The following is a 27006-nucleotide window of genomic DNA, read 5'->3' as shown; positions in this document are numbered from 1 at the left end:
GGGGTGCTGTAGCTTGCTCAAGGTCATAGACCTAGCAAGTAGCACTTCTGAGACTCAGCCCCAAGTTGTTTCTACTCGAGTCCAATGCACAGACGCCAGCTTCCCTGTCAACCCCCCTTCCATTTTCATTTTTGGAAAGGACACGCTTTATCCACATCTGGTCAGCTGAATTCAGAACCACGGTGGCTGACGCTCCCTGAGTCCCCACTCAGTCAGCCCAAACCTCCCGACTATAGGTTACTATCTGGAAAGTTCTATGTCTCCAGCGCCACCTCGGTTTATAATACCTGAGCTAAACAATGGACAAAAAGTCTTCATAGGGGAGAGGATTTAAGTGAGGAAACTTCTTTGTTTTCCTGTGGCAGGTTGGCCAGCCTGACAGCTGATACCATGCTCCTCTTTTGTTTCCTTCAACCCTGACAGCCGATCTCACCCACCTTCTCTCTTCCTGTTTTCCAGCATGAAGGCTGGAAACCCCAGATACTGTCTTCCAGCCTCCCCTGCACGTAGAAATGGCCGTGGGATACAGTTCTGGCCAGTATGACACGTGCACAAGTTTGCAGGTTACGCTTGTGGAGAAGCTCAGAGCCTTTCCCAGGGCCTCCCAGAGCCTTTCCCAGATGGCAGAGCAGAAGGTTAGGAGGAGCCTGGGTCTTTACCCGACTTCACTGGGCTGCTGCATTGGCCCTGGGCCATCTCCCTCTGGACTTACTAACCGTGTGAGGGGAACAAATGTGCATTTGTTTCAGCCAGCGTCCGGTGTCGTTTTTTTTTTTTTAAGTTTGTTTATTTTGAGAGAAAGACAGAGGGAAGGAGGGAGGGAGGGGGAGACACACACACACACACACACACACACACACACACAAAATCTCAAAGGCTCCGTGCTGTACAGAGCCAGATGCGGGGCTCGAACCCACGAACCGTGAGATCACCACCTGAGCCAAAGTCAAGAGTTGGAGGCTTGACCGGCTGAGCCACCCAGGTGCCTCTGTTTAGTGTCTTTTTACCTGCACCCCCAAGCATTACTAACTGATACAGATGGCTTACTGTGCATGTGGTGGCCCTGGTGATAGGGCCTCTCTGAAGTTTTATGAGGGGCTAGGAGATTCACCTTTGCTTCTCTGTCCCTGCCTTGCTTTGTTTTCCATCTGCCTTTACCCGAGCTTCCCAGGGCCAAACCCAAAGCTGCCTGCCATATATAGTTCCAGAAGGACCCACGAAGGACTCTAGGGCATGACTGATAGCTGCACACAGGAGGTGTCTACATAGCAACTACTCCTGCGAAGCCCCCCCGCCAAAGGAGACTGAGTGGGGAGCATCTCAAACCCCTCCTGGAGGCCCCACTATAACCACAGGGGCTCACGTGGGTGTGGAGGATACTTTAGTGTATATGTGCGTCATTTGTGTGTGGCTCATGATCACTCGAGGAAAAAAGAAATGTGATCTCCCATTTCACAGGTTGGGAAACTGAGATCCAGAGACATGAGATGGTTTTATTAGGTGACACAGCAAAGCAGGACTTGGACGCGGATTTGTCTGTCTCTAAGAGGGATGCCCTTCTCATTTCACCCCGCTGGTAGCGGGTAGAGGGAGGCTACTCCCCTCACCAGACCACTCGACCTACAGAATAGGGGGCTAAACCCTTTCGTGCAAAGGGAAGATGAAGTCCTGCGTGTGGAACAAGAAAAAAAGGATGTATTTGCACCAAAGTCAGTCGTCGTCTACAGTGGTATAATTTGAAGTATACGGAAAAAGAACCCGCATCTAAAACTTAAATGAATTAAAACAAAACCGTACCCTGCCTGGGGGCTTAGTACCTGAAATCACACCAATAGAGTCATTCATTTGAGTCATATACTGTCCTCACACTCTGACCTACCTTTAAAATAAAAACATCCCAGGGAAAAATACCATAGCACGAAATTACTAACCATTTTGTGTCTTCTGCCAAAGGTTGTCACCAGAGCAGCCTAAGAATCCCTGAGTAGAAGCTTCATTAAATCCCCAGTTTTGCCTAGCATTTCTACTGCCCTGGTTCAAAAGCTGGGTTTGGGCCACCAAGTTACGAGTTCTCCATTATTAGGTACGCGACACCGGCCCCGTCTCTTTAATTCCACTCATCTGAGAAAAGGAGAATAATATTACCCCCTTCCATAGAGCTGTCGAGAGGATTACTTAAGAAAATATTTTACAGCGTACTTGCCACAGTAGTTGGCAGATATTGAGTACTTGATAAGTATTAGATAGAACTTTCTGTAAACATCCAAAGTCCAGTAGCCACAGGCCCCACGAGAACCTAGACTTTGCCCTGGTAAAGGCACAGTGGGTGGAGAGCAGGTGGTCTGGCTTCCCCCGCGCTGCTGGGAGGACACAATAGCCGCTCTGTGTGGGTGGGGAGCGGGGAGGAAGGGAATCGGATCCACAGGCTCGCCCCGTGTAACAATGAGAATGCAAAATGAGAATGAGCGTGACCCATTCTCTGAGGTTCCTAGGAAAAGCAGTGGATTCTCCCTTAGCAGAGGGTCCTTTTACTGCCATATCTTTCCTCCACGGAGCCTCAACAGAACTCAGTTGGTGGCTATCTTTTATGACTTTTCCAAATTACCTTTTTGTAATGCTTTCAACCACTGACTTCGGCTCTCTTCATTTGATGCGTAGACATAGAGAAGCCCGTCTTTATAGACAATCTGGAAAGGAAGAGATTGGGTTCATTGACATATAATTGCATCCATGGTTCATTCCGGGACAACTGCACATTTTCTGGGATCCAAAAGAAAAGTTGAGTTTGCTTATGAAATATGCAATACCTTTGGAATTAGATAAAAAAAAATCTAGTTCTTTTTATCCTCCACCCCCCCCCCCCAGTTTGTTTTCTCCCAGACACTTCTACATTTGGGAAAATCATGGCAATGAGGCATCTGACATTCGTGAACACTGAGCTCCCAGAGGTCCCAGCATACATGCCCTGGACCATGGAGAATTATGAAAGTACAAAATGTTAGCTATGACAGGTGTCTTAGGAATGTTCTGGTCCATCCATCAACCCAGTGCATGACTCTCTTTATACCCCATTGGAAAATGTTTACCTGTTCTATCCTGAAAAATATCGTCAGGGATGAAATGTCCTTTACCTTTGCTATACCACCCTTGGCAATTTCCATATATTCTGATCATTATATAGTTCCTGCTTATATTGAGTAAAAATCTGTCTCCCTGTTACTTTGTTTCCTTGGGTCATGTCCCACCCTGGGAATCCCTAGCATAAATCATTTTCTCTTCTTTAAGATGCTTGTTTAAATGTTGGAACATTATAATGTCTTCCCCAGATCGTTCTCTAGTTTATTGCATTTTTGTGGGTAAATGTTACAGACCATTTATTAAATATCTACCACTGTCTGGAATCTTTCCTAGATACTTTAAGATTTTAATCCTATTTCAACTCTATGAAATATATACGATTATGCCCACTTTGTAAATGAAGAAACCAACTCAGATAGAGGGTTGAATGTGTTGTCTATGGTAATAGACAAATATAAGCAGTGGAGTTAGGAGCTCTGTGCGCCTCCAAAGCCTGTGTTCTTTTGAGTGTTCCATGCTTCTGTGATAAGAATATGAAGCATCTTCCGTGAGCACACACTCCCCTGGTTTCTTCCAATTGGGCAATGTTTGCTTTTAAAATAGGAAGTATGGGGGCGCCTGGGTGGCTCAGTCGGTTGAGCATACGACTTCAGCTCAGGTCATGATCTCACGGTCTGTGAGTTCGAGCCCCTCATCGGGCTCTGTGCTGACCGCTCAGAGCCTGGAGCCTGCTTCGGATTCTGTGTCTCCCTCTCTCTCTGCCCCTCCCCCGCTCATGCTCTATCTCTCTCTGTCAAAAATAAATAAAACATTAAAAAAATTTTTTTAAATAGGAAGTATGGCCTGTTCACCAGCCAGATGATTTTATTTCATTTTTGGCCACAGTTCCCTCGAGTCACTACCCCTGGGTAGTCTGACCATCGGAAGGACAGTCGGTCTGTCTGCCTTTAGATCGGAAAGATAAGTATTAATGATGTAATAAAACGAGGGCACGATGCAGATCAAGCCGCTTCCAAAGGGTACTGTAGGCACACTTTCTGCACCATACCATTGCATAAAATACTTCAGGGTAAAATGCAAACTCCTTAGTATGCTGTGCGAAGCCTTTCATGATATGGCCGTGCCCACCTTTCCAGGCTCATGTCCTTCACTTGCTCACAAGGCTGGTGTTATTCCTACTTCACCTACAGGGCCTTGACATCTGCTGTTTCTTTTGTTTCACTGCCCTTCCTGTTTTTGCTGGGCTAACCACTGGTCTTTCTTAACCCGAGGGTCACTTCCAATAGATAGACCATCTCCCTGACCTTTGGGAGTGAGGACTGAGCTTCCGCTTCCTGGGTCACCATGGCTCCTCTGCAGACCTTCATCTTAACACTCACCCTCACTGCCTTATAATGATCTGGAAATGCCTTGGGGACAAGGATGGCATTTGACTCCTTATAGTGTGTCTAGTACCTTGTAGCCCCTTGGAAGTGCTTAGCAGTGTTTGATGAAAGATTGTGAGGCCCCAGGACAAGTCAGGCCACTGTGGCTACTTTCTTTTGTGTGGCTACTTTCTTTTAGTGTGGCTCATCCTTTCTTTTCTCCCTCCAAGCGAAGCAGACCGGTAGGTAGAATTTCAGCAAAATGCCCAGCTCCCATCTGGGGACGTGTCAAGCCTTGTCACTGTCTTCACCATTTCGCAACACCTTTGGTTATCGACCATATACTGAGTTCACAATCGAAAATATTAAAACAAAATCCATCCGCCCAATAGAACGTTGTCCTTGTCCCGCCCCTTACCTGAAACGGATACTGTCTTTCCACGGGGGTCTGCTCCTCAAGGTTTACTTTCTCCACGCATCTGATTTTCTTAATCTCAATTGATCCTTTTCTGCTGCCTCTTTTCTGAATTAAAAACCAAAATATTAGATGCCTCATGCAATGCACAATGGCACACAAGGAAAAGCATAAAGTGAAGGTTATCCTAGGAGGGAGATTGAGAGGTGGGACGGCTATGTGAGAATTCTTCCAATTATTCCATCATGGTCAAAATCCAATGGCAACAGAATATGTTTTCGAGTGGGGACACAAGCTCATATATACGCCTCCAAAAGCAAGTCTTCAAGCAGTACTTAATTTTGTTTGATAATCTTGAAACACATTTCCAATCACCTGTCGCGTGCTTGCTTAATCCACTTGGGAAAATCAAAATTTAACTCCAGGAAGCATCTTAATTTTGTTCCAATTTTAAGACAGTCTTTCAGTATTTCTGCTCTGATAGAATTCTCAGCTTTATAGAAATAGTCTTATTTCCAGCAGAGTGTTAAGGCAGTGTTTCTTATCTTCAGCACTCTTTGGGGCCAGATCGTTCTCTGTTGTGGGGGCTGTTCTGCACGTTATAGGATGTTTGGCAGTAACTCTGGCCTGTACCCACTAGATGCCAGTAGCACCCCCCCCCCATCATGATAACCAAAAATGTCCCCTGGGGGGGCCAAATCCCCCTCAGTTGAGAACCACTGTTCTAAAGGGTACAATTTGCCTTAGTAAAGTTAGCCAGTATTTTAAAGCCCTTTATCTTGAATTACTCATACCTTGGTTAAGAAAAGACCATGTGATAAGTGAGGGCAAGTTGATCTTTACTATGTAAGCTAAGAAGCGTGACATTGTTCCATTATAATTAAGCACTTTGTGGAGACTCAAGAAAAATAAACAGTACAAAAACAATGGAATAAGTAGGGTCTCACCATTTTGTCATATTCATAGTAGGAGAGATTTGTTTTGGTTAAAACAAAAAGCCTCTCTTTGTAATTACTTGGCGACATTTTCTTTTTTTGCTGTGACCTTTTGAGAAGAAGTTCTTCTAGAATGGATTTTGTGTCCATATCGTCGTCCTAAATAAAATAAAATAATGAAAATGAGTGTGTGTAGCACCCAGCGACGTTCTCTTTTAGCCTTCAGAATTTTTAGCCAACTCTTTGTCAGTCAGGGATAATATAAATAATATAATTTCTACAACTTATATTTAGGACTAGAGAAAAAAATTTAACTAAGCAGTCTCTTAAATACACATGTGCCTGCCCTTCATTCCTACTGCTTTGGCTCTGACTGGTATAAATATGTTGATTTGTTTACGATATTTTATGTATCGTACTCGTCCCATTCTGGCTCATAAACCCACAATCTTTGCACCTGCCCCCAGACCACCTTATCAAAGGTCTCCTTATTCCTTAAGCATTCTACGGGCATTTGTTGAATCGAATTGGATTTGCTCAAACTTTGAAATATTTGGACTCCAGACAGCTCACCATGTCTGAAGTGATTGGCCAACAAATTTCTCTCTGTCAATGTGACTCCTCTTTGACCAAATCATCCAAACCACTGTGAGACTCTGATAGCATCGTAAGTGCTACCCACAGTTCCTGATCATAATCAGAGCTTTAACATAAAGGGCACGGATATGATTTTCAGGATTTCTGAGAACAAACCATTTAAAAAATGCTACCCAAATCAATTTTTAAGAAACTGAAAAAAAAATTGGTACCTTACAAACTAAAAACAGTCTTGCTTTTCCTTCCCGAACCATGTTGCCGTGAAAGTTTAAGGTATTTCTAAAAAATAAATACATTAACTTTCTGGTGCTACTAAGACTGTTGCTTCACCCTCAAGTCTGATATCAGATCTGGTAACGAAAAGTAATGTTTTGTTTTGTTTTGTTTTAAAGTAATGTTAAGTAGTGGGCCGCAAAAGGTAAACTTTCTTAAGTTCTTTGTTTTGTGAAATCTCAGGATTATTAGCAGTCAGAGGTTCAATAATTTCTATCGTTCTTTGTCTACTGATAATCTGCGTATCGTTAACTTTACTCACCTTACATTTGATCAGCTCGGGTGTGCTTGTGGGTCCTTAACGTCGAGTCAACTCTCGAGGTCTAAGCAAAAAGTTACTGTCCTGAGGCACAGGTGCTCATATTCTCTCTGGCTATGCCAAGATCATGGATTACAAAGAACATATTTGCATCCTATTTATCACTCTCTATCAGGAAGCACCCACAGAGGCACTGCTCTGTGTGGATGGGAGAGGATGCCAAGTGAACCTGTCCAATCGTTAAAGGCCGCTTCTCACTGGCCCAGAGCGTGATGGGCCCACTATGGCAGGGAAGCGGGAAGGAAGGGAGACACATTGAATAAACACCATCAGGTCCAGCCAGCTTCCCTCCTGACATAGACCACACCACTGTAGAAACGGGAATCAAAAAGTCAGCGTATGTTCATTATTTATACAGATGAAGTGACTATTAATCCCTCAAATGTTCTCCAAGGGCATCGATTGCTTTAGAGGCAGAAGTAATGGAAATCTTATCCATTATAAATCTTATCCATCGGTCACTTTTTGTTTTGAATATCGTTTTATCTGGAAAGAAAAGCATAATTCCTTTGGGAAAGTAGAATGAGTTTCTTTTGACCACAGTGGGTGCTATTTGTCATGGTCACTGGTTTCTTGGCCCCTGGACTCAAAGATGGGGCAGAGGTCGGGGGTAGTAAACCCAGCAGGACCTGGGAAGACAGGTACACCTACTTTTCACCTTTGCCTTCGTTAGAAACTCTACACATATGCCTGGTCAGATAAGATTTTTTTCTTTTCTTTTCTTTTCTTTTCTTTTCTTTTCTTTTTTTTTCTTTTCTTAGACGGGGGGGGGGGGGGGGCGGGGAGAGGCACAAGCAGTGCAGAGGCAGAGAGAGGAGAGACAGAATCCCAACCAGGTTCCACACCCAGTGTGGAGCCCGACACAGGGCTCAAACCCACGACCCTGAGATCATGATCTGAGCCAAAATCAAGAGTTGGATGCTCATCTGACTGAGCCACCCAGGCGTTCCCAGATAAGATTATTTCCTATACCCAGAGTCAATGGCCGGAAGAGATTTGCTTGAAGGGTTACTGAAACTGTGCAGGGTCTAGTGTTTTTGAGTTAATTCCCCTCTTGGGGAGCCATACCACACACTGGGTATAGTTTTAGGGCACTTTTGCCTTTTATATTCCTGCAATTAAAAGTTTTACTAAGAAAGCATAAAAAAAAAACTGTGAAAACTTTTGTCAAACATCTTTTGTCTCCACAGCTAGAACATGACTCCTCAAAGCAGAATGCAAGTTAAATAGATCTGATTAGTTGAATAGAAAGTTTACTTTTCAAAACTTTTTCAGATACTGAATGGACTTGCCACACTAAGAGCACTGTTTTAAAAATGCAAACTGCAATGTCAATGTATAAGCAGCCTTTCCTAGTACACATGCGTTTCTGTTTATAGAACTTTTACATTCATTACATTAAAATTTGGGGGAGGGAAATTTTATCTAAAAAATCAGTATGGTGAGTCGCAGAAATCACCGAGAAATGAAATTCACAAAGTTGCTTTTGTATCTTGAGGGGAAGAAGAAAATGGGCTCAAAAGGACCGTTCCAAGTCCTTGGACACACTTTCTGATATGTCTCCAAGGCTTTATGCATGTTGTTGCACCTGATGCCACATAATTTGTCAAATTGCAACAAATTTGTTCATTCCAAAGTCCTGCCTTTTGTGAATTTTTTGGCTTTCATTTCTAAAATCAGATGTGATGTATGTTTATTCTACAAAGTGAAGAACTACAAATAAGCAAAGGAAAAAAAAACCTGTTAACATCTTGGTGAACACACGTCTAGATTCTTTTGAATACGTACGTGCACGTATTTATTTTCACAAAAATGAGTTCGCACTCTGTGCAGATAGGTCTGCAATCTGTCGTTCTCATGTAACACACGTCTGGAGCCACATGTCTTTGGAGACCTTCAGAGTTCAACTCCGTCAGCAGGCCCCGGAGCTTCCTAACACCCTTGAAGAGCCCCATTTTGATTACTCATGCTTTTTGTCTCATCCAGATCAGTTTCTTCTAAGACCATATCTGGCTCTTGCTCAGGTTTGGACCTGCCTTTCTACTTCTATTTGCTTCTATCTCTTCCTTGTACTTCTCTCTTCTCCTAGATTAGCCTAGATTCCAAATGGAAGGCATTTTTATGGTCTCCCTTGGTATAGGAAGAGATAACCAGTGGTGATGACTAATTTTTAGCAATGCAATGTTTCCTCCCTGTGTTAGGACAATAAGTCACCAGGCTCAGGTACCACTGTTGACTCAAATGCCTGTCCGACAACTGGCAAATCCGGCTCTGTGTACCCATATTTAAGGGAAATTCAATTGGGAAGGCTCAGAAGACTTTCAAAATGAAACAAGATCCTAAAGCTAGTTCGTATTAGCCAGAAATCGATTTCCATAGGGGAGCCGGTGGAATGCAGCGGGTGTCTCATATTACCACCTACATGGTATAGACACATCAATTTGCCTACCAAATAGCCCAGGCTGCCTATTTCCATAAGCGCGTGAAACTAGAAAGAGATTAAAGTGCAGGGGACGCAAAAACAAGAACCAGCACCCAAAACACTGGCAGAAATCGACATAGTATTTTCTCTTAGGAAGCCAGCAACCATTATGTCACTTCCACACTGAAGGTGCCTGCTGAGTGGCCATGACTTGGAAGCGCCATGCTTATTTAACATTTGTGAGGAACCATTAGCAGGAGAGTAAGGAGGTCACTCTGCAGGTCTCTCCAGCACACTCGATTTCGATTTCGAGCCTGCAGCGGGCCGGACATCAAGCGAGTGGTTCCCCAAATGAGGACCAGCCCTCCACTGCCCGAGAGATCAGGAGCAGACTTGAGAGATAGGTTTCATAACTGATTAGTGTGCCGGGCGGCCGGAGGGTGGTGGACTGAGAAGGCACAGAGGAGCCTATGGGGCTGTCATGTGTGTGCTGTGTCACCCTGACCAAGGCCCTACCCTGTCCTAAGCTTCAGCTTTCTGACCTGTAAGATGAGATGGGTCACGCCTCTGTCGTTTTCTGTGGCTTGAATGCGAAAGCCACGGGAAAGTTCTGGGCGCATTAGGGGCACTGACTCATGGTTAAGAAAGCAAAGGGTAGAGGGGCGCCTGGGTGGCTCAGTCGGTTGAGTGTCCGACTTCAGCTCGGGTCAGGATCTCACGTTTCTTGAGTTGGAGCCCCGCATCAGGCTCTCTGCTGTCAGCACAGCCCCTCTCTCTGCCCCTCTCCTGCTGGCGCGCTCTCTCTCTCAGAAATAAATAAATGTTAAAAAAAAGAAAAACAGAAAGGTGGAAAGAAATGACTCAAGTGCTAGAGCAGAGTCCAGGATCTCTTTGCCCTGAAAGGCCTGAGGAAGGAAAGTCATTTCTTAAGATAATCAAGAAAGACATTATGGAAGGGAGGCATTAGAACCAGACCTTGAAGGATATGAGCGATCGAATCCTAGCTCACATTTAAGGAGGGTGTGCCTTACGCCAGGCACTGTTTAAAGCAGCTTAAAAATTTGCATTTGTTTACCCTGTAGAATAGGCCAGACTCCCCCTGTCCTATGGGGTATGTCCTAATTCAGTTACCTTATGGGGTGGTTAGGAAAAAAGCAAAAAGTGCTAAATCCTTGTCCTAATACCTTATGCTGAATTAGTAGCCCATAACACTGCTTAGGTGATACAGGTTGGTGTGGGCAAAAGCACTACGCTGGCGGGTTCAAATCCCTGCTCTGTCTCTGTGCAACCTGGCCTGTTACTTAACCCTGCTAAACCCCAGCTTCCCCATCTGTAAAGGGACTAAAACAATAACCACGTCAAAGGTTTATGAGGATCAAGAGAAAATGGCGGTATGATGCCTAGCAGGCTAGTAGATATTCCTAAACTCCGTACCCCTTCCCCTCATCACTCCATATGTAAAATTAAAAAACAAAAAAAAGACCACAGGAAAGGTTAGACACTGACGACAGTGAAATGACCCTCAGTGATAAAATTTCAGTTCTCATCTCCCTTCACCAGATCCTGGGAATAGGGGATCGTGAGAGGCAGGAATATACCTCAGGGATTCTCTGGTCAGCAAGCACCTGACCCATGCGTCTGTTACAGGCTTTTGGCCCTGGGACTGGTCACCTTAGAATCAGGTTGAACCAGCCCCTTCCTGACTGTGTATTTGTGCCACTGGGTTTCTCACAAACCAACACGTGGATGTTATTCCAAGCGTGGTCCATGGGCTGGCAGTATCAGCGTCAGCCTGTGCTCGTGAGAGTTTGGAAAGCACTGAGCTAGACCACGTTACAGTTGCGCTACTCTTTAAATCCAGTGAAATTCTCATGGTCCACAAGAACTTGCAAAATTGTATGGCTGTGGTGCAACTGAAAGGTTCACCTCCCCCATCCTTCCATCTCCATCAAAGACACCCCCAAGCCCCAATTTTGGAAGACTTCGGGAACCTGCGAGCAAATATTTGTAGTTAAAATAACATCATAAAAACACAGATAAGTGAAAGAAGGTATGACTAACATTGCTCTGTCTCTTCGGAAGCAGTTAGGAAGCCGATATGCAAAGGCACGGAAGGGCAATGCGTACAGAACTCTACGGAGAAAGCCACAGAGCTAGCTGGAGCCGACGGTGAAATACACACAACCCGACGGCTTCCCCGAACGAGATTCTGAACGCGGGGGGAATTTACAGCAAACCCACAGCAGGCCTCCGAATTGCACGGTCTCATCCAAAGTCCCTGGAGGAGCCCTGGCAATTTCACATTCATCGTCCTGAGCCTATTTGCCTGTAGGATATGACATCGTGTAGGCACCTGCACGAAACGCACCATTTTGGCTGGGTCCGCCGCCGGGGTCCGCCGCGGTGAGGTTGGTCTGCTCTTGCAGGAACACGGCCCCCGCTGCCCTTCTTCCAGCGGCAGCAAATTGTCTCACATTTTCCCGGCTGCTGGGTCAGAAATGGCTACATTACTCAGTGCCCCCAAAACGTTTATTGTCCTGCAAGGGCCTTGCACAATCCCACAGGAAACCACGCTCAGCACTTAGCCAACACTTGTTGATCTGATTGAACGCAACAAAAACGGAGACAAAAGCATTTTTCATAAAGGTTCCAATTTTGATAACTACAGCTCCCGCTTTTCCCAGGCAGCTGCCGGGTACATGTGATAACCCTGCCTTTGTTTATAGAGCTCTGTGCTGGAAAGGACAAGAAAATATCTCGGCAAAACCGCACTTCTGACGCTGACTTCTCTCAAGAATCAGGAAACCGTGAGGTAACGCCAAAGTGCACAGAGAGAAAGCAATGAACACTCCAAGTGGACCCTGGGCGAGGGGAGGCTGGAGAATATGTGACAGATAAAGACAGTTAATATGACCCAAAAGGAGCACATTTCCCCACCTTAAGGTATTAAGAAATCCAGAAGCAGAAAAGAGATCAGTTTGGCCAATGCACCAAGATTGCAATGAAAAAGTGTGATTGTCGCTGGACATCATTCTGACAACATCACCGCTTTCGGCTTTCCTCATTCCACCCTTTTCTCTGGTGCACGCTAACCGGTAACATGAAATACATCTAATGAGTTCTTTTAGGCTCTACTATCAACGGCCGAAAACCACAGCCAGCCTTTTGGCATTGCGTTGACAACTGTATTAACTTATACACGCTTGGCTACTTGGACTTATTTGGAAACCTCCACGGTGTGATGAAATCTTGGGGTGGCAGACGAGAGTGAAGCTACTGACTTTCAAAGAGTATTCCTTTGGGTGGACGCGGGATTCGCATCATTGCTGTTCACTCATCATCCGGTCGGGTCTTTGTGAGAACGTGCCGTGGGCCCAGCAGAGACAGGAGTAAACAGAACAGAGGCAGCCCACAGCTTCAGGGGTCTTATGTCTTGTGGAGGCAGAACCCCCAAGTGAAGGTTTAAGTCCAGTACTGGAAACACCTGGGCACAATCTCTTAGGATCCCCATCCCTTCTTGGGCCTTGAAACTCTCCGGGGCAGTCGTGGGGAGTGGTTTCCTCTGAGTCAAATGTCGTAGATTTATTGACTGCTTCTATTCATTCGCTTCCTCTGCCACGTCTCCCGAACCTTTCTTTGGCTTTGTATTTGGCACGTCTTTAGTTTAATTCCAACTTGTTGTGGCAACCTGCTGTTGCGATTACGTGATTTAATCTGTTCAAATTATCCTCTGTGCTGGCACCCGTACCCAGTGACACCCTTGGGAACGTTCTCTAAGGCACGAGCGAGCTTCTTCTGGCTTCTGGCTGACCTCTATTGTTTTTCCCCCCACTTTAAAAAATTCATTTGTGCCATGGCTTTAAACACCATCTACCTGCTTCTGATTCCAAATTTCAGCATTCGGTGGTTTCCTCTGCTTGGCAAACTGCCACAGACATCTGCCTGGTTCATGTCCTCATCTCGGGGCTCTGCTTCAAGTGGCATCTTCCTAATGAGCCCTACCTGGACCACCTTGTTTAGTACTACAATCTCACTCCACCCAGCGCTGAGGATCTCCCTCTCTCTGCTCCGCTTCGTCTCTTTCCACAGCATTTGACACCTGCTGCACGATTTATTTATTACCTTTAATGTCTGTCTCTCTTTGCTAAAGAGTAAGCCTCCAAGGGCTCCAGTCGTGTCTCTCTACAGCCTGAGCTTTTGCCCTGGAATCTCTTCAGTGGGGGTATCGCCCCACCACCTCCTGCATTTACTCCTCTGGTGCTAAAATGATCTACGTGGAGGCTGGGATCCGATGTGAATGGTTTACACCTACTGGGATGGAAGATTAAATGTATCCCCTCTCCTAGAGATGCTTGCCTATTAAATCTCGGCCTCGGTGGTGGAACGGATAACCTCGGTCCTGATGAGAGGAGATGGGCGAGTGGGGGGTGGAGGGTGGACGTGATTAACAGAGATTCCTCTTTACCTAGAGACTGACGTGCATAGCACGGCAACCTTGGTTTTCCAAACATCTCCTCTCACCTTCCACAGATGGTCTTCTTCCCTTTGTGTCCCCACACCCCCATCCCTGTCCTGAGCTCAGGATGCCAGAAAGCCTCGTGTTGCCTCACTGTCTTTGGAATTTCACAGCTCTGCGAATTCCCCATACTCACAGAATTAAATTCGATTTTCTCCTGTTAATCTGTCTCCCATCGACTTGATTCTCAGTCCAGCTACAAGGACCTTGAAGGGCAGAGGAAATCCTCCCTCCCCAACAGGAGCCATAACTGAAGTTTTATTGAAACAGCCGCACCCGTTTACTTCCATGTTGTCTATGGCTGGTTTGTTGCTACAGAGGCCAACCTTGGAACGGTCTCCACGGAGAACATATGTGGCCTGCAGAGTTGAAAACATTTACCATCCGGCCCTTTACAAAGTTTTCTGGTCCCCGCTTTGGAAGTGCCACTTTCTTTCCTTTCTCTAAACCACACAACAAGCTCTTCTGATGTTTGGAGGACAGAAGCTGACGGCCGTGCCCGTCCTCCTGGTTAACAACCCCAGCAGGGAGCTGGACGCGCTCACCGGCGCTGCGACTGTGCACTGCCCTGGGAAAACTCTCCAATGCCTGTCCACAAGCACGCCCACGACAAGCGCGCTCTTACCCAACTGTCGCCCGGCGCGAGCCTGTCTCTTCTTCAGGCAAGAGTGTCGGCGCCTCCATTCCTGCCCTCACCTCCACCGTTCCCCCCACCCCCCCATTCTAAGGGCCAAACAGCAGGCGACGTATTTATGCAACAAACAATTGTGTCGTGCTTAGGACACACCAAGTTCACGTAATTCTCATTACCAGGCTGGTTCCATTATCCCCACCCCTGTTTTGCAGTGGAGGAGCTGGAGGCACAGAGAGGCTGAGCCAGCTGCCCCAGGTCGCACAGCTAACAAGTGCCGGAGGCACGATTGGAACGTGCAGCCCCGGCTCTGAGGGACGCGCGACCAGAGACTCCAGTGAACGACGGGCCTCCTAACGAGGTGGGGGCGGGTCCTTGACGGGCCGGGAGCTCCCGCCCGGACGCCCGCGGGGGCGCGCCTCTCCGGGGCGGGAGGGGCGCAGAGGTCGCTGGGTCGCCGAGCAGGCAGGGGAGGGGCGGAAGGGGGCGCGGGAGGAGCCCGGCGGCCTGGAGAGACGGGAGCGCACCCTCGCCCGCCCCCGCCTCCGCCCCCCGAGCCCCGCAGACTCCCGCCTCCCGCCCCGCTGCGGCCGCGGGCGGCGAAACGCTGAGTCACGGCGAGGCGCCCTCGCGCCCCGCGCCGCCGCCCGGGCTCCAGCTGCCGCCGCGTGGGGGCCGCGCGCCGGCGGGGGCGGCGGTGCCGGGAGCGCCGCGCGGGGCCACGCCCTCCCCGGCCCGCCGTAGACTCCCGGCCCAGGCTCCCGGGAGCTGCCGGCGGACGCTTAAGTAGGACCCTGACGTTTGGCGAAGGTGGGAGGCGGCTTTCCTGGCGGCAAAGCACTGCGATCCGGTAAGCGCCGCGTCCGTGGTTCGGGTGCCTCGGATTTCCGGGCGGGGAGTCCGGAAGGACCTGGAAGTAGTGCAGATAGGTAGGGGCGAGACCCTTCCTGCTTGCTTGTACGTGTGTGATGACAGTTCTGGACGGCTTTGAGGATTAAGCTCATTTCGGACCCCCCCTGTCCAGCACCCAGGAAGTATTTACTGATTGCCCTCCTCCCGGGAGGACGCGTGGTGACTGACTGGGGGGGCGTGGCCGAGTGGAGGGCTCCGAGTGACAGCAGCTAACATTCTTAGAGCGCCGACCACACCCCGTTGAGGTTGGCAGGCTTCTTACCCCTATTTCACAAATGGAAAAACTGAGGAATACAGAGGCTTAGCAGGTGGCCTCAGGTCGCACAGCTGGGACCGGGTGAAGCCCGGATGCAAACCCAGGCTCTCCGGCTCTGGAGTCTCTTGCTTCTTGCTAAAGCGACTCTCTAGGTCTGAGTTGGGATCTTTGAAGGAGTGGATTGTGTTTCGCTTGAAGAAGAGTTTTAGGGATTTGGTGCCACTGCTGTCTGCAAGCATTTGAAGTGAAAAAGGGATTGAATATTACTGGTTCTGTGATACTCCAGTCGGCAGAACTTAGGCCCGCCGAGAGAAAACGCTTTTGAATACTAAAGGCGGGGTGTAGATTGGTCCTGAAATACAGGATGCATTGGCAGGGACACCCGGGGGTTTCCCGTGCTCCTGAGGACTTCCTGACAAAGCTCAAAGATTTCTTGCCGCTGAAGTTGCCCGTGAACTGCGGGGAAAGATGGGTCTTTGAATTTGGTGACCCTCGAAGATCCTTTCAGTGCCAAGATCTTTGGCGTGTTCCGGTGAGAGTCACAGACCTCACGGATTTCCTTCGTGTTCCGTGTGTCACCACATAAATCTTTCTACCTCATGGTGGCACCTCCCTGGCGGGACTTGAGAGATTGCAATGAGACAAAGCGGATACAGCGCTCATTAGAGGTTAGTAAGTGCCCGGCCGAAGTGTTATTGCTAAACCTGGTAAGTGATGGCTGTAGGATTGCATGAGGTAACGATTGCAAATAATTAGTGGGGTGCTGGGAACCTAGTTAGTACCATACATGGTCCCCAACATTATTTTAGATGACCTAAGCCAGGTCTTGTACGGAGGAAGCAGTCCATATACTGTAGCTGTTAATATTTGGGGCAGGTCTGAATTTAGTACCCTTTATTTCGTAGTCCTTGGATGTGCCCTCCTTTATGATTTGTCTTTTATTTTGTTCCCCCTCTGGCCCTCTCTCCTCTACAGCTCAGCGTCGGAACACTCTTTTTAGACTTGGGCATGGCCTCCTCCAAGAAGGTTACCCTGTCCGTGCTCAGCCGGGAGCAGTCGGAAGGGGTCGGGGCGAGGGTCCGAAGAAGCATTGGCAGACCCGAGGTATGCTGGTTGGGTGGCTATTTGTGTTTTTGGCAGAAGGCACTGGTGGGACAGTGAGGGTTAACTTGGGAAGAGAGGGCCCGGGACGATCATGACCTGCCTTGTGGGGGTGCCAGAGCATGCAGCTCTAAACTTAGTGATTAGGGTCCCCCCTGGACCAGCCCCGCCCCAAAGTGGGTCCCTCTAACATGGGTACAGAGGTCCTGCGCAGAAGGTGCAACGGAGGCGTCCGTGCCCCTACTCTGCGTTCCCTTGTGCTGTCCTGGGTTGATCTACCTGCCTCAGTGTGCATGCCGCCAAATGGGCCCACCTTATAGCCCCAAGTTCACAGCCCCAGGGAGTAGCTGTAGGGCTCACTTCCAACTTCCCAGGGGAGAGAATCTGATTGGCTCGCCTGGGTCATGTGTCCACCGTTGGCCAGTCAGCCAGTGTCAGGGATTTGGGTTCTTGGAAAAAACCACCGGGACTCAACTCTGGGCCTCTCGTGGTGGAGGGGGTGTGTGGAGGCTTCTCTCATATGAGGTGATTTTAGGTCAGGTAGACCTCTTTCAACACGGGAGAGCAGTTTTATTTGAAAATTACCGGGGGCATGGTGACTTGCAGAAAAGAAAATCTTATTGGCACAGAAAGGTAGCAAATGGTGTTTATAGCCCAAGGAACACAGCGCTGCGCAGCATACCGGGTTCCAGAAAGATTGTTTTTCATTGAGATATAATTGACATACGACATCGTACTCGTTTCAGGTGGCCAACATAATGATTTGGTATTTGCTTGTCTTGCAAAATGATCACGACAATAAGTGTAGTTAATGTCGATCACCATACATAGTTACAGAACTTATTTTTCTTGTGATGAGAACCGTTAAGATTTTCTCTGTTAGCAACTTTCCAATATGTAACACAGTAATACTAATTATAGTCACCATGTTGCGCATCACATCCCCAGGACTTGCTTATCTTCTAACTGGAAGTTTGTACTTTTTGAACACCTTGACCTATTTCGCCCACCCCCACCTCTGGCAACAGCCACTAATCTGTTTTCTGTGTCTGTGAGCTCGGTTTCTGTATTTATTGTTTGATTTCACACATAAGTGAGATCATATGGTATTTGCCTTTCTCTGTCTGACTTCTTTCACTTAGCATAATGCCCTCAAGATCTACCCGTGTTGTTGCACGTGACAAGATCTCCTTTTTCATGGCTGAATAATATTTCATAGTGTATGTGTGTTCACACACACACACATTTTCTTTATCCATTCAGTGGACGCTTCGGTTGTTTCCATGTCTTGACTATTGTGAATAATGCTTCAGTGAACACGGGGGTGCAGATCTGTTTTCACGTTAGTGTTTTCGTTTTCTTTGGGTGAGCACCCAGGAGTGGGATCACTGGATCATGTGGCATTCCCCGTTTTAATGTTTTGAGGAACCTCCATACTGTTTTCCTTAGTGGCTTCACCAACTTACATTCCCACCAACAGTCCACAAGGGCTCCCTTTTCTCCACACCCCCCCATACTTGTTATTTCTTGTCTTTTTGATAATAGTCATTCTGACCGGTGTGAGGTGATATCTTATTGTGGTTTTGGTTTGCATTTCCCTGATGATTACTGATGCTGGACATCTTCCCCCTCCCCAAATATTTTTGAATAAAGGAAGCAGTATATTAGGGAAATGGATTCTTTTTAAAAAATGAGGTTGGTTGGTTCCTCTTCTTAGATTCTGCTCTGATATTCCCTTACTCTTTCTGCCATTAGCTTCCTCTTCACCTGTGAATGTGTTTTGGGGTCCATCAGACATTGTTTTCCAATGGGATACATGCAAACAGGATTATTGTAAGGGCTGAATGCGTGGTGGGTGGGTCACGGACAGAACGATTGTATGGAACTCGGACACCCATTGTGTTGGGGGTAGCTAATACTTTAATTACCCCATCTGTCAGAACACATCTGCTGAGCGTTTCTTAATTTCTTTTTGTCTTGTCAACCCCTTGGGGCGGGGGGCTGGTGTAACCTACAAGTTCTTTCTCAGAATAATATTTTTTATACACATGAAACAAAATACATAGGATTACAAAGGAAAACATATTGAAATATGGTTAGCACAATATTACAAAGCAGATTTGCAATCTAGTAATTTTGCATTAAATAATAAGACCTGGTGGCAGTTCATAGAACTCCCTAATTGCAAAGCTGTGAGGCACATGAACAATAATAGTTTAGGGGCGCCTGGGTGGCGCAGTCGGTTAAGCGTCCGACTTCAGCCAGGTCACGATCTCGCGGTCCGTGAGTTCGAGCCCCGCGTCGGGCTCTGGGCTGATGGCTCAGAGCCTGGAGCCTGTTTCCGATTCTGTCTCCCTCTCTCTCTGCCCCTCCCCCGTTCATGCTCTGTCTCTCTCTGTCCCAAAAATAAATAAACGTTGAAAAAAAAAAAATAGTTCAGTACACCTGCAACCACTGTCATGTGCTATGATAAGAGCTTTGATTTCTGGAGTCACAGGTCCCGGTCATTTACTGTGATTCTTTGTCTTCATGATTAAAGCATTTCAGCCTGGAGATGGCTGTCGGTGACTCTTGCCTACCAATGTGAATGTACTTAATGACACTGAACCGTATACTTAAAAAGAGTTAAGATGGTAAATTTTATTATATATATTTTACTAGAAAAAAATTCAGAAGAGAAATTTTCAGTTAGAGGTTAGTGAAAATAAAGATGTAATTTTTTTCCCCAGCCAAGTGTATAGCCACCCTGAATTCTATCCATGGTACCCAGTTAAGAGTCCCTTGCTGAAGACTTATGCTTTAAAGATGCCCCCATTCTGGGGCACCTGGATGGCTCAGACGGTTAGGCGTCCGACTTCAGCTCAGGTCATGATCTTGCGGTTTGTGAGTTCGAGCCCCGCGTTGGGCTCTGTGCTGACAGCTCGGAGCCTGGAGCCTGCTTCAGATTCTGTGTCTCCCTCTCTCTCTGCTCCTCCCCTATTTGTGTTCTGTCTCTCTCAAAAATAATTAAACACCAAAACAATGTTAAAGATACCCACATTCTACTAATTCAGAGGGTCTTCTGTGTATGCCTCTACCCTAAGAAAAAAGTAAGTGGATAGGAATCACTTCTAATGCCATCACCCTGGTTTAATCACTATTAAGACAGAGGGTGTTTCCTTTTGTGTCCATATAGTTGTATATTTTACATCATGGGGATTATACAAAATAAACAATTTTGTGTCCTTGGTTTTTCATTGAACACAGTAACGTAGCACTTGCCACGTTGTTATCAGTTCTTCATGACCATCAATGAAATAGCTATGACCTCCTCCAGTGTATGGCATCCACTGTTGTCTTCCTCCTGGACCTACTTCTGGCCATTTAGATTGTCACCATAGTTTTCAGTACCCTGCAACCCCTAATTCTCCAGTCGGCAGAGAAGGAAAGCACCAATCTAGCTTCAAGGTAGTTACTTTTCAAACTTTTTGCACCCAGACTTTGTCTCTGAAGAAACATCTCACACCCTTTGGAGCACAAAGCTATTTTAGTGTAGAATTTACAAGTGTTTCATATTAGTGGCCCTAAGTGACATGTTCCCTATGGTGGTAAACGTGGAGGCAGAGGAATTTACAAAGCTCTCACTGAGCCTTTTGGTGATGAACAGTAAAGAAGGAGTGGAGTCAGCTCACACCTTTCATCATGATTAAATGTGGGCCAAGCTGGAATTTGAATGATTGCACAGCATGATATTAGTGGCTTGTTTTCTGTTGGGAAACAGGAGGGAAGCCTGTCACTCATTTGCACTTGTCTCAATGCTCCACACCCCCTTCCACCAGACACTCCTTGGTGGAGTGCGATTTTCCTTGGACCACTCTTTCACGTATTTTTTTATTATGAAGAATTTCTAAAATAGGAAAGAAGAGAAGATAGTATAATGAATCTCCATGTACCCAACATCCACAGTGATCAACTCATGGGCATTCTTGTTTCCTCTGTGTCCCCCAACCATTTCCTCACTCAAAGTATTTTAAAAGTGAATCATTTTTGGGGGCGCCTGGGTGGCGCAGTCGGTTAAGCGTCCGACTTCAGCCAGGTCACAATCTCGCGGTCCGGGAGTTCGAGCCCCGCGTCGGGCTCTGGGCTGATGGCTCAGAGCCTGGAGCCTGTTTCCGATTCTGTGTCTCCCTCTCTCTCTGCCCCTCCCCCGTTCATGCTCTGTCTCTCTCTGTCCCAAAAATAAATAAACGTTGAAAAAAAAATTAAAAAAAAAAGTGAATCATTTTTATTGTACTTATAAATATTTCAGTTGGTATCTGTAAAAGATAATAGCTTTAAGAAATGAAACTATAATCCCATTACACACTTAAAAATGCTAAGAGTTCCTTAATATCATTAAATAACCTTGACTAATCTTGGTCCTGATTGGTATAGCCTCTGTAGATGGCATTCTCCATTATCAGGATCTCTACGTGTAGAGTCAAGGTGGGGAGCATAGAGTTGTAGCTCACGTCCATTCAAGGCCAAATCTAGATCTCAGTTTGAACTGCATGCTGGCAATTTCCCTCTACTTTTTCATCGTTACCCCCCAGCCCTGTCTAGAGGTTGAGTAGGCCCGGGAGGTAGTCTGAGCTATTGGAGTTTATCTTTGACAGGACCTCTCCCTTCTGCTGCCTCCATATTGCCTTGATATAGGCTGGCATTTCATTGAGTGTTGGGAAAGTGGGGTCTCAGCTGGTTCTGGGCTGCTGCCACAGGCATTACTACCCTTATATCAGGATTAGGTTCAACTGTGTAACAGAAGGCAGCCTCTAAAACCAATGGTTTGCATATGTACGGATTTGTGTTTCTCTTTTGAAAACCCAAGAGTAGGCAGTGTAGGGTGGGCCTGAAGGCTCCCCACTTATTAGAGACCCATGCTCATTCTATATTAGTTCATCATTTTAGTGCTCTTAGTGCATTCCCTTATGGCCCGAGACAGCTGTTGAGGCCACAGTAACCATTCGCCCTTGGGCGCAGAGAGGAGGACGAGGGGAAAGGGCAAAAGGATCAGTGCTAGCTGTCCATCCCTTTTTTTTAAATAAAGGATTTCCCTAAAAGGCCCACCCAGCCTATTTTAAAAGTCTACCTCAAAGACAACAGGTCCAGATGATCTTACAGACAAATTTCACCCAATATTGAAACTATAGATAACTCCAGTAACACAAACTCTCCACCTCCAGATGAAGCTCCAGGGAGACCTCACATCGCTTTAGGAAACTACATTGCCTTGCAGTCAAGAGCAGACAAGGACAGCAAAGTGAAAGGATAATTGCATGGCATTTATAAACATTTTTGCAAGAATCATAAGCAAAATATTAACTATGCAAATATAGCAACGTATAAAAAAGATAATATATCACAACAAGGTTTGGGTTGTCTGAACACAGCAAATTTGGTTTAATGTTGGAAAATCTGTTTATGTAATTTACCAACATTAAGACATTAAAGGAGAGAAAAATTATCTCGATCAGTGCAGAAAAAGCGTTCGATAAAATTCAACACCTGTGTAGGTTTAAGAAATTAGTAAACTAGAAACGGAAGGGGAATTCTTTCACCTTGTGGAGGGAGTCTGCAGAAAACCTGTATTAAACAACCTGCATGCCGATGAATCTTGAAAAAGCAATCTATGTAAAATCAGGGAAAAGCAAGGACGTCTACTTACCAGCATTTCTACGCAGCATTGTTGTAGATGCGCTAGCTTGCAAAAAGGGAAAAGAAATAGAAAGTGTAAGGAATGAAAATGAAGGGTAAAGGACCCCAGTTATTTGCTGATGGGTGTTGGTTGGAATACTACTCCCAAATATTCACTGCCCCCCATAATGGGATTACACACTCCAAACCCACTTTTAGGTGCTTTCCCCTTGAGTCTCATAGGCAGGGTTTAAGTGCCCTCCTCCTGCCTTGGGCTTGGCCATGTCACGTGCTGTGACCTGGGACGTGTTAATGTGATTGTGCACTATTGACTTGGCTCCCATTTGCTCCTGCCCTTAGTGATGAGAACAGCATGTCCTAGATGGTGGCCACTGTTTCACCTTGGGATGGAAAATAAGCCACGTAGAGAGACCAGCCAAGCCTAGCAGACCCCACAAAAACTGCAGCCTGCCACAGCTTTAATCTAATGCAACCAAAAAATTTGTGAACTGCCGGGCAAAAGCTTATTGGTAAATACACTGGCAATCTGAATGTCTGCAAAGAAAACCCAAAAGAAGCTACAGATAGATTATTATAATTACTATAGCTTAGCAGTGTTCTCTGCTCTTTTACTTGGAATGTTCTTCCTTCCCCCCCCTTCTACTTCATTAACTCCTACATGTACTTCAGGACCTAGCTCAGGTGCCACCTCCCTGAAAGTACCTTCCCTGATCCTTCCCCTTCCCTCGTATGTGTTAAATTGCCTTCCTCCAGAGCATGTATGCTATCACGGATTTTTGAATCTGCTTAGGATACAGACTGTATCTTGTTTGTGCTTGACCGTTTAGATCTTCGATGATCATGAAATGTTTATCTCCTCTTTGTACCTTTTATAAAATAGGCTCTTTAACGTACTTACAGTCCATGTGTGTGTGCGTGCACGCGTGTGCATGCGGACGTGTATCAGGCATTCTTTCCTGAAAGTGATTTTCATTTCAAGATTCTCATCAGCTACGTTGTTTTCAGTGAGTTTTGCTAGATCTGTCCATGAAGATAGCCCCCAGTAGTGTGGTTTAAAAGGCATGTCTAATCTGTTGGATTTAATTTTTATTTCAGTTGAAAAATCTGGACCCGTTTTTACTGTTTGACGAATTTAAAGGAGGTAGACCAGGTGGATTTCCTGATCACCCGCATCGAGGTTTTGAGACAGTAAGTAAAATAATTTGACTGCAAAAGTGTGTATTTTTAAATTTGCTTCCGTAATTAAATTGAGTGATCACTTCTAATAGAAAATTCAGAGTTAGAAACAATGAATAATAGTTAAATTAATTCTGAAGGTCTTAGCTCTGGACTGGCTACTCTGGGAAGCCATATACTTTACATGAAGTATATTCAGATTTAAATATTTGCTGTTTTTAATGTTCTTTGAATTTGTGCCACTGGAGACATTTTTATTTGTGCAGTTAATAAAGAGCAAGGATTGGCTTCTTCAAATATTTATGTAATTAAAATAATTTGTGAGAGAAGAAACAATTTAAGGTGGGATTTAAATAATTTTATGTAGGAAACTTGTTTTTCTTCAAGAAAATTCAGAAATGCTTAATCTCATGTAATATTTAAAACTCCAAAGACAATCCAAGAACACTATTGGTATTTCAATTCAGTTCTAAGGAATTCTAGAATCAAGGGGCTGAAATACAACATAGCCTAAAAATTAGAATTTTAAGGTCATACCTGTACATTTAAAAATTTAACTCTAAGATTTACAGAGATTCTGCTGAACACTTGTTTTCAGTTTTAGTTAGATAAAGAGACAAAAATGTATGATGCAATGTGGTGGCACTTTAAAAGATTCTCATTCTCTACACGTACGTATACGTATGTTCTGGGAAAATGCAGGGACAGTTACCGAGAAAATGTAGCCATCTGCTCCGTGAGAAGAACCTGTATTAGGAAGAAGACCAGGGCTCACTTGTGTTTGTCAAAGCCAATTACCGAATGAGTAAATACTTGCTAAAGACTGGTGACATGCCGACATTGGTGTTGGGCAATCCTTTGTAGGTTAGATGTGTGTGTGTTGTGTTGGGGAGTCGGTGGTGGGCAGAGGGACAGAGGCTAAGGAAGCAGGAGGCTTGGTCCCCTGCTTGCTTCCAGTTTGCATTCTGGTTAAGGAGGTGAAAGATGGACTGCTAAAGAGTTAACCACTGCCATGTAAAGGTTGAGTTAACCAAGAAGATTCTGGAAACAATATGAAGGCTCAAGGTGGTTGGACCGGTTTCCGTTCCCCACTTAGTCATTGGCCGTCCAGTTCTCTGTTAGCACTTTGGGGGCATTGTGTCTTGCCTTACAGCAGTAATGGAAGCCATTCCTTTCACTTATCCTACACCCATGCTGGATTCTGATGGTTTCCAGAACACATGTCCCCACTATTCTCCTCTGCTTCTGGTACCAGGATATTCTCATCACTCCCATCGCACAGCTCCAGTTACCATTGTACCAGTCCCTCAAGGTCTTTTTAGATGCCACTCTCTCCACCAGCTTTTATAAGACAGTCCCAAGAGGGTACACTCTCTCCTTCATTTGGTCCCCATAGTATTCTATTTTTACTAGTCTCATGTGCGTTAGACCTCTATGGTGACCTCGATCACATTCTGTCTGTTGTGTATTGGAGTTAGGAATTGGCCTCAACCTCCCCGCCCGTGGCCAAGAGGACTGTAAATTGCTTCAGCTGACATAATCCCACACATCACCGTGTTCTGCAGGTGGGGATGCTCAGTAACTACTGGCTGAATTTAATTGGATAATAGAGTTTTTGCTAACACAGTGAATGTATTAAATAAAATGAATCATGACACGCATTGCTTTCCTTTCTGTTATGGAAAGGAAACTTAATTTCCTTTATAAATTGCAATTTATAAATTTTAAGGTGCTCAACTTTCACCTGCAAAGGCGTTCAGCTGTTGAATATTGGGATTTGGCCCTTTACTTTTGAGTAAGAATTTTCCCTAAAAGCAGAGTTATAATTGCAGCCATTACTCATTATTTGTGGATCCTGTATTCACGAATTCACCTACTCGTGAGATGTCTTTAAACAGAAGCACACATAAAACAAGGTTCTATGTTGATCGGTTGATGAAAATGTGGTCAGAGGCTCAAAGGGACTAGGCCCTGTATTTCCCCAAGAGCAGCCGTTCAGCGTTTGTGAATCCGATGGTCATGGCAACTTTATAGAACATAACTACCTGGAATACCCAGAATCAACTGTATCGGCTTTTCCCAGGCGTGTAGGCAAGGCAAGCATTCTTCTGTCTCTTAACGTGGACGTTAAGAGTCTGCAGTTCAGAACCAGGCCCCCTGATAGGCTCTCATCATCTCCTCCCTGCTGCATTTTCTACAGGCTTGGTATAAATTTTGAAAAGGCTAATTAGTATAAAGAACAGAACTAGAAGGGTGCTTGGGTGACTCAGTCGGTTGAGTGTCTGACTCTTGATTTCAGTGTAGGTCATGGGATCGGGCCCCACACTGGGCTCCGAGCTGAGTGTGGAGCCTGCTTGGGATTCTCTCTCTCTCCCTCTGCCCTTCTCTATCTCTGTGTCCCTCTCTGTCTCTCAAAAAACTAAACAACAACAACAACAAAACCAATCATTTGTTATGTTGTCTTACCATCCAGAAATACATATCGTTATTGTTTGGATAAATTTCCTTCTAGTATATTTTTTCTGGTATTGTGCTGTTTTCTTTCTTTCTTTTTTTTTCATTTACCATTATAAGGTTAGCATTTTCCCAGTATTCAAACAACGACTCTTGAATGGCTTCATCAGGCACCTGCCATGGAGGTTGTACCAATCAACGTTAGCACAGCAGTGTGTGGGGGTGCCAGGCTTCCCTCAGCAACACCAACATCACGGGCTGATCCCGCTGTTCCAGCTCTTTGCCGTTTTGATAAATGAAAGAGAATACTTCAGCGTGGTTTTAAGTTTCCCTTTTCCTAGCTGAGTGAGGTTATGTTTTTGTTGTCATTTTTAAGTATTTGTTTACCTTACATATTTATATCCTTGGCCTATTTTTTTCTGTTGGGTTGCTGGGATCCTTACTGTGTTAGAGAAGCTTCTTGTCTATCGAGGAAATCCGGCCGTTTTCAGGGATAGGAGTTGCAGTAGTGTTAAGAGGGATTAGGCTTATTTTGCATGCCCTCAAAGGTAAACCTTTGGATGCGAAGCATAGATACAAACCAATAGAAGGAAGACCTTTGTAATAACATGTTATATATATACATATATATGTTTATTATATGTGTTATAATATACATATAAAACATAGAATAGGCTTCCTGAATCAGAGTGATTTTCTTATGCCTGGAGAAATACAAGCATTCGCTGAATGCTAACATAATGGGTGCGTTTTCAGGATCAGTGGTCCTCAAAATAGGCTGTGTGCCACATGAGTCAGTGCTGTGCCGGTTTCCATTAATTTGTTAAAATAAAAATGAAATTACGTTGTACTATCCCAGGTCCCGGGAATACACAACCTAAATA

At 45.6% G+C, this 27006-nt stretch overlaps 2 protein-coding genes across 6 annotated transcripts in view; one reads left to right on the top strand and one right to left on the bottom strand.

Annotated features, from left to right (window-relative positions):
* Positions 1-12052, bottom strand: part of BMX (BMX non-receptor tyrosine kinase) — a 53367-nt gene extending 41315 nt beyond the window's left edge. For 2 of the 3 annotated variants that reach the window (XM_045472289.1, XM_045472290.1), the window contains exons 1-4: positions 11772-12052; positions 5805-5951; positions 4861-4965; positions 2606-2687 (exon numbers count right to left, since the gene is read on the bottom strand). In XM_045472289.1, the coding sequence (XP_045328245.1) occupies positions 2606-2687; positions 4861-4965; positions 5805-5951; positions 11772-11774 (337 nt within the window). In that variant the 5' untranslated portion in view covers positions 11775-12052. Of the gene's footprint in view, positions 1-2605; positions 2688-4860; positions 4966-5804; positions 5952-6924; positions 7671-11771 lie in introns of those variants that run through there. The other variant, XM_045472291.1, reaches the window with a different exon arrangement.
* Positions 12053-14989: 2937 nt separating this feature from the next.
* PIR (pirin) overlaps positions 14990-27006 on the top strand; it is a 90397-nt gene continuing 78380 nt past the window's right edge. The window contains exons 1-3 of one of the 3 annotated variants that reach the window (XM_045472300.1): positions 14990-15400; positions 16694-16822; positions 23588-23680. In XM_045472300.1, the coding sequence (XP_045328256.1) occupies positions 16727-16822; positions 23588-23680 (189 nt within the window). In that variant the 5' untranslated portion in view covers positions 14990-15400; positions 16694-16726. Of the gene's footprint in view, positions 15401-15784; positions 16387-16693; positions 16823-23587; positions 23681-27006 lie in introns of those variants that run through there. The other 2 variants (XM_045472301.1, XM_045472299.1) reach the window with 2 other exon arrangements.

Source organism: Leopardus geoffroyi, chromosome X, assembly GCF_018350155.1.
Source record: "Leopardus geoffroyi isolate Oge1 chromosome X, O.geoffroyi_Oge1_pat1.0, whole genome shotgun sequence".
NCBI classification, from domain to species: domain Eukaryota; kingdom Metazoa; phylum Chordata; class Mammalia; order Carnivora; family Felidae; genus Leopardus; species Leopardus geoffroyi.
The sequence above is the reverse complement of the archived record's forward strand: the minus strand, read 5'-3'. Positions and strand labels throughout refer to the sequence as shown.